The sequence below is a fragment of the Centropristis striata genome, chromosome 20, assembly GCF_030273125.1.
Source record: "Centropristis striata isolate RG_2023a ecotype Rhode Island chromosome 20, C.striata_1.0, whole genome shotgun sequence".
Classification (NCBI taxonomy): domain Eukaryota; kingdom Metazoa; phylum Chordata; class Actinopteri; order Perciformes; family Serranidae; genus Centropristis; species Centropristis striata.
In genome coordinates, this window is record NC_081536.1 from 4,094,571 (window position 1) to 4,102,748 (window position 8,178).

The window sequence follows — 8,178 nt, forward strand, 5'->3', positions numbered from 1 at the left end:
CCACTTGGTAATAAAGTCAGAATACAAATACATTTTTCACGTGGCCCTAATCCTCTTCTGTACAACACATCAGAGGTGGAAAAAGTATTCAAAGTAGAAAAATATCAGCATCAAATGCACTTGAAGTATCAAAAGTAAAAGTACTTGTTATCCAGAACGGTCACACTCAGGTTGTCAAATATATTATTGGATTATTATTATTGATGCAATTATATAAGCAACAGTTTATTTTCTCAATACCGAGTTCACTTTCACTACTAAATATACTGTTATGTGGTTTAATTTAATAAAATGTCTAGTCACTTTAAATTGATTGTGTTTGACTGTTTGATTTTAATGAATGTTGGATAATTACTTCTACTATGTGGTGGACTTGATTTCTATTAAAGCAGGTTTTATTTTTTTTTTTTGTTATTATCTTTTTATTAGGAAATTTCACAACAATTGACAGATACAAGTGGATTTACAGCTGTTAGTATCAAAATTGTACAGAGCCAAAGGTTTTATATCAATAGCTTCTTGTTCCAAATGTTCATTGTCCATTACCTTTTTAATAATATGAATATGTAAAGAAAAAACAAAACCAAAGACATACAGTTTAACTATCTACATCCAGAGGGGTATAGAGGCAAAAAATAATTATATAATATGAATAAATAAATATAAATGTCTGTAGCAGTTGGGCATCATTCAGTTGTATTTTAAAGCAGGTTTTAAATGATATAAAATAAAGTGAATGTGTTCTAATGAGAGCGTCTCCTCCCTCAGAGACTTCCCAGCATGGAGCTGCCAGACGCCTCCTCGCCTCTCCCAGCCAGCAACAGTTGTCGCGTCGTGAAAAATTCCATTAAACTGGCTCTCAACCGCCACAAGTGAGCTTCAGCTATTCTAAAATAAACACATCTCTTGCACCCTGGCAGTGCTCTTGTGTTTATGCTCCTACTTCAGCTATTTTCCAGCATCATCAGCTGTTGGTTGTTTTTTTTTTTTTAAACTGTGTTTCTTGGCTTGTCTGTTTCCATTTAATGCAGCATCACACCTCCCAAGCCCCCAGTGTTTGAGGGCACCCTCACCACTGACACTCCTCCTGCCAGTGAAGAAAAGGGCATGTCCATTCCTGTTATCGGCTCAAGTGAGTGTCTTCATTTGCTTATTCTAGATAATAATCAAATTTCAGTTAATAGTAGTTAATTATTAATGAATCTACACTGAAAAAATTGGAGTGACATTTAGTTAAAACAAGCTAGGCAAGTTTTTCCACAGAAAGTGTTTGTAATCTTGTAATCTACTCAGGCTGTTTCTAAGTAATATTTATTTAATAGAACCACTTTTTTTTTTTTTATGAAAATACACAAGTAAATTGCAGATTCATCGATTTCCCTCAATTACATTTTACTTGGAAATATCAACTAATTAAGCCAGTGAACTGGTTTAGTGAATATTACTTGGAACGAATGATTCAATTTACATACAAAACTGAGGACACATAATAACAAACAATCACTAAGTAATGCACGACATGAAAAACTGCTATTTTAAAGTAAAAGCACTGAATTCATATTTCTTTGTAGAATTTATATAGATGATTGAAATAATAATTACAGGGCCAAAAAATATATTTTTTTTTTCTTTCAGTGTAGGTGCTCATCACATAACTTTTCTTGTTAAAACCTGCATAACCTGTTTCACTAGCGAGCAGCAGTATGGTCATTTCATGTCTCTGATTCATTGACTAAATGAGTCCACAATTCCACAAAAAAAAATAAAAATCACAACAAAATAGCTGGAACAAATCATGAAAACATGCAGGACATCACACAGGTTTTTTTTCTTTGAGTAGCATACTATTAGCAACATTCATCCAGCATGTGGTGTTAAGTAAATGTTGATTTCAATCAGCTTTTTTCTTGCTTTTATATCCATCTGCAGTAATGAGTGCAAGATTAATATTTGCTGTAAACTATCTTACAAAACATTTTTTGTCTAAATCAGGCATGTCCAAACTATTCCTTAAGCCATTAGTTCTCAACCTTTTTGAGTCTCGACCCCTAATTTAACATGCATGTTGTCCGTGACCCCCGCTCACTGAACACAATCTCACACGCACAGTTCAGATCACCCAAAAAATAAACAAAGTGACCAAAAAAAGGAAACAAAATGACCAAAAAAGACACAAATTGACCACAAAATGATCAAAAAAAGACACAAAATGACCAAAAAAGACACAAAATGACCAAAAAAGACACACAATGACCAAAGAAAGGAAACAAAATGACCCAAAAAAGAAACAAAATGACCACAAAATGACCAAAAAAAGACACAAAATGACCAAAGAAAGACACAAAATGAACAAAGACTAAAACACATGAACACTTTAACACAGTGGAGACAGAGCTGACTTCCAAAATGATTTGGCGACCCCCAGAAATCATCTCGCGACCCCAATTGGAGTCCCGACCCCAAGGTTGAGAATAGCTGCCTTAAAGGGCCATGCTGCTGCAGATTTTTGTTCCAACCAATCAAGAACACAGCTGATTCGGCTGATCAGCTGTTTGAACCCTGAGATCAGCTGATTAAATTACTCGTGCATGTTGTGCTTCTGTTTGGTTGGAAGGAAAACCTGCAGCCACATGGATGTTTGGACATGCCTGGTCTAAATGATATCTTAACATTTTAGCAGCTTGTCCTAAAGCTTCCATGAAATCCAACCAGATTAACATGGAAAAGTCACTAATCTTGCACTGATTATGATCTAAATGCCACTATGTGGACTAATGTTAGTCAATTTATTGTAAAATTTAGAGGCACCAAATTATGGAATACCTTTTAAGAAGTTTTTTTCTTAAGGGTTTTATAATTGCCTTTCTGGTTTTAGGAGAAATAGATTATGTAGGTAATTGAAAACATTCAAAACAGTCTGTAAAGTTTCCATAAAACAGCATTAAAAGACTTGTTTAAAATGTTTCAAAAGATGTCTAAAAGCCAATTTAACTGCTGTTTTAAAATTCTAATTCACACACAAATGCACTTTTATATCATGTTGGTATTTTTGTTTTTGTTATTGTCATAATTTTTTGTTGTTATAAATGTTTTTTTCTATTATCAGTTTGTTATTACTTTCTTATAAATATGACATTTTAGGTGGAGGCTTTAAATAAGCCCATATGGGTTTTCTGCCTCTCCCTGCACTTTACACTATTTGTTATCTTTGTCATTTTATGTGATTCTAACTGTGCCAAAAAAATAAATCTAAGGCTCCGTTTACACGAGGACGCTTGCGGGTAAAAACCACAAAATATTTTATCTGAAACCAGCCTCCAAAGTGGAAAAGTTGAATACGCTCCTCCGTAGCGTGTCGTCTACACTGACAAGACGCAAAACTCTGATGTGATCTGCTCACGTCACGTATGTGTTTACGTCACATACATGCTCCAGTACAGGAAAATAAACAAACGTGGGATTATTTCCATGGTCGGACCTTCAAGCTGCTCTGGCAGCTCTAATAAACTTACAGGAGTCTTTCCACCAAATGTACAGGATATGTACAGATAGTATTAGTGAACAGAGAAGGATCTGGAATTACCTCCATCACATTCTGGATGCAGCGATTGGTGGGAGGAGCCAGACGGCTTTGGACGAGACCTGGGAGATCTAGTGATGGTGGATGGGTGAAAACTTCCACATGCCCAAAGATGCTCCTATGGCTTTAAGTGATGCCGCCTGGCTGCATACAATCGAATTTCACACACTTTTGCGTCACCGTATGCAGCAGATTTCCTCCCGAAAATGCTCGTCTAAATGTGGAATAAAAAGTGAAGACGCGACGCCACTTTTGCATCTTCTGTTCAGACCGTCATCATGTAAACGGAGCCTAAACCTTAATAAGATAAGATAAGATAAGATGGATAGATAGATAGATATACTTTATTTATCCAAAGCTGGGAAATTACAGTGTAGCAGCAGCATTACACACAGAGACAATAACAACACAATTAAGTAAAAAGAACAACCTAGGCATACTTCAAGCAATAAAATATAAAAATACAATAAAAAAAACAATAAAATATAAAGTGTCTAAAGAAGGAGTAGAATAGAATTCCAGTGCAGAATAAATATGAATATACAGTATAAAAATGTTGGTGCTATGAAACAAATAAAGTGCAATGAACAGTGTGCATAAAAACACATAAAGTGCATAGACAGTATGTAATGAACCAGGTAAGAAATACTTTATTCCTCCCAGCAGCTGCAGGTGTTCCAGCAGCCAACATACACACAACACAACACAACACAACACAACACAACACAACACAACACAACACAACACAACACAACACAACACAACACAACACAACACAACACAACACAACACAACACAACACAACACAACACAACACAACACAACACAACACAACACAACACAACACAACACGTATGTATACATACATATTCCACCTATACAGAACATGAGCCCACAATACATAGCCTAGTATAGAGGAAGTGGAATGGATGGTGCATGTGCATTAGTAGCTGTTACTCATAGATAACAGTTACAGCAAGTGTGCAAATATATAGGTGTGTAAATAAATAAACATGTGTGCAAATATACATGTGCAAAAAACATGTGCAAATTTACAGTTTGGTAAATACAGTATAAGCAGCTAAGCTAAAATTTAAATTAATATTAAATATATATTCTTCTGTCCTTACTAAAAGGGGAGTCATTATAAAGTGCAATTGCAGTAGTAATGCATGTTTGTTTGACATCAACTCCTGTTTTCCCTTTTCCTCTCTGTAGAACACATGGCATCCAAACACGCGGTGCCTCCCGTCGGCAGCTCCATCCCCACGTTAGTGAGCCGAGGAGCCGACCCGCTGAACGGAGCGGCCGCCAAGAGGTCCCACTCCCCGTCTCTGGAGGAGCAGGCCAAGAGGCTGAAAGAAACAGAAAAGGCCAGAATCCACATAGCCTGAACACACAACCACCACAGACTGGGTTCATACACACACAGAGTTGGGGCTTTTCCAAGATAAGTCAAAACACAGAGAAGACGACTTCACACAGGGTCAGGTCGGTCAATCCCAAAGTGTGAAGCAGCAGCGGGACGGACAGCTCACCTCAAATCTTTAGAGATGACAGATTTGCCAGTGGATAGGTGATTTGGTCAAAGCAGATGTTGTGAGCGCCGTCTGTCACGCTACACAGCCAACCGTCACGGAGATATCTGACATCTGAGAACTAAAGCGACAGTTTTTTTACCCGTCTTCTCCCTCACTGTTTAAAAATGTACACAGTACAGATGGAAAATGAGCTGTTCTTCTTGTCATTTTCCCTTTTTCTTTTCTTTTTTTTTTTTTTTTCAGTTAACATGTTTTAAAAGAAAAAAAAGCCCCAGAACCTTTATCGACACTTGCTACACACTCTTCTTAGTGTATGCTGATTTCTTTTCTTTTGCTTTTTCTTTTTTCTTTTTTCTCCCAAACAGAATACTGTACAGTAAATGTTGATGTACATAACTTTTTTTGTCTTAAAAAAAAAAAAAGCAAAAGATCACTGTTAGTCTTTTGACCATTCTATTGTAGTTTTATCTAAAAAGGAAAAAAAAAAAAAAGTTTAAAAAATTGTAATTTTTTTTTTTGGGTTTTTCTCTATTGCTTGTCCAAAAAAAAAAATGTCTCCAGCCCTGGATATTTTTTTTTCTTTTGTAAACACTGTATAGGTTTGGATACAGTTGCAGGGAGGCTTTATTGAGGGTTTTCTTCTTGGATATGATGGAAATCACAACCTCAACTCTTTGGACCACCAGAGGACTCCAGGTTGGTATTGGACTTGCAGTGTGTAGGTGATAATAGACACCCGGTGACATCATCAGATCAGCGCTTCTCAGGTGCCGGTAAGAGCAAGAAAATCATCCTTAACGACAACAAGTTACTGTTCAGCTCTGGGAAGGATTAGCACAGAACCATATCAGAAATGCCACGCTAATCCTTCTGCTCAGAGTAGCTTCAGTGTCAAAGTGTCACGCCTATTGTACGTCTTTGGATTAAAAAGAAACGGTTGATGAGTTTTCTGCTTACTTTTCCTGCTGTGTTTAAAAAGCCCCTAGATGTCCGATAGGTTTTTTTTTTTTTGGTTGACACACACACACAAGTGCTGAAAGGCGTAGATGGTCACGAGGAAGTGTTTGAATATCCAGTTTTTGTGTACGTACCTGTGATTGTCTGACATTAATCTCTTAGTCCATCAGGAGGGCGAAAATAACACAAAAAAAAAAAAATCTGTTCGGCCCCCCCGACCCCCACCGCCAGTTCACCGTGGTCTGTTGTTAGTGAAGCTGATGAAGCCTGGTTGTTTTTGTCCATGAATGAGTTTTGGTGCTTTGTGGAGAAAAAAAAATAAGGTTTGAAGCTTTTTTTTGCCGCTGGTTTGTATGTGTATGCATGCATATATGGTTGACTGTGTGTGTGAGCGTGCATGCATAGGTGGCTGTGTTTGTGTCGGAGAGAGACAGAATTCCCTCTGGGTGTTTTACCCTCTGCGCCTCCTGTGGAGGTTCTTAAAAGGCATCTCCTGAGGCCACGGGTGGGGGGGCTAGGGGGTCAGGAGACGACTTTTTTTCCTGCCTTAGGCCCCAACCTTCCATCTTTACGGTCTGAAACCGAGCGAGTGATTTCAGCACAGATATATGTATACAACAAAGTCTAAATGATGCTGACGAAGCACCCTCTTCTTCTTCTTCTTCTTCAGAGCAGGTAGAGAGACACAGGGACACGCGCTCTTTTTCCAGCATCAGTTTCCCCCCAAATGTACAGAGAACAGTTTTTCCAAAAAGGCATATTCTTCATTATTGGGGGTTTTCTTATCACTTTATTTATATTTGCATATTTGTACCATGTGATCTTTTTTTTAATAGCATTCATAGCAGGTAGGTCTCTTGAATTTAATCTGCACCACTCTGTTTCAGACGACTCATGTTTTGCTGTTCGGAAACATTTAACAAAAACAGGTCATTTAGATGTTTGTTTCTAAAATGTATTGAAAGGGTATTTTTGTATGTGTTTATCACTTCCTTTTAAATGAATCCGTACCGAAACCCATTAAACCCCTAAAAACTATGCTGGTGTCTGTGTTTTTTTTGTTACACACTGTTTATTTTTACATTTTCGTGCTGTTGCACTCATTCTGCTTTTTTCCTGAATAAAGTCGTTCCTGTTCATAGTGTCAGTTTATATGGATGTCATCCACCAAATAGGTTTGGCAGCAGAAATCATTATGATGTTCAAATAAAGTTTAATATGTAGTTCAAGAATACCAGAATTTGGCAAGGCAGCAAAATAAAAAAATCATCTTTAAATCGTTTTCTTCATATTACAGGGTTTGTTTTTAACATGCAGGAAAGCCTTATAACATAGATTATTTACACTTCAACAAATTAATTTGCTCTTTGCTGTGCTGCATCAAATTATGATGTCAATACAGTTAATTTGTGGTGGGGAGAAAAAAAATGTGTCTTACAAAGTACTCGATAAGTTCCCAGGCTTCTTAAAAAACGTTAAAAAAGGAGGGTGAAAAATCAACATCAGGGTTGGGGGAGAACCATGATTTCCTCCATGGTGCTCATGGAAAAGCAATATTGTGTCTATTTTATATATATATATATATATATATATATTTCTGACATAAATTGTGACCACACATTAATGGGGTGTCTGGGTGTCCTCCACCAGGAAAATGACATTTTTCTACATTCTGGCAACATTTTTACACACCAGTGTAAAGGGCCCAGGGCAGTGTGGGCACAAGTAAAATATCTGTTTATCTCTTGCTGATATGTTCAACTCTCCATCGGAGCCGCTGCTCAAAAATGAATTTTGAGGTGATTTCTGTTTAAAATGAGCTGAGGACTAAAATGCTACTTGATTCTAGATTTTTGTTTGTCTTGTCTTTCTCTGTGACGGCTCTATCAATTCATTATTATATAATAATATATATTTGTGCTGCTGGGAAAAGGTGTTGTTAAATAAATATTGGATGCTTTGAAAGTGGTTGCTTACTTATTTTATAACTTTGATTTTATTTTATATTTTGTGAAAATTGAGGACACCTCCTTCCCTATCTTTTTATATCTTTTTGTACGGTGTCCTTGAGTGCCAAGACAGGCACCTCCAAAATAAAAT

At 36.9% G+C, this 8,178-nt stretch overlaps 1 protein-coding gene across 2 annotated transcripts in view; it reads left to right on the plus strand.

Moving 5' to 3' along the window:
* Positions 1 to 7,116, plus strand: part of papolg (poly(A) polymerase gamma) — a 28,725-nt gene extending 21,609 nt beyond the window's left edge. For both annotated transcript variants that reach the window (XM_059323955.1, XM_059323956.1), the window contains 3 exons: positions 769 to 872; positions 1,032 to 1,132; positions 4,799 to 7,116. In XM_059323955.1, coding sequence (XP_059179938.1) covers positions 769 to 872; positions 1,032 to 1,132; positions 4,799 to 4,974 — 381 coding nt within the window. In that variant the 3' untranslated portion in view covers positions 4,975 to 7,116. The remainder of the gene's footprint in view (positions 1 to 768; positions 873 to 1,031; positions 1,133 to 4,798) is intronic.
* The last annotated feature ends 1,062 nt before the right edge of the window (positions 7,117 to 8,178 follow it).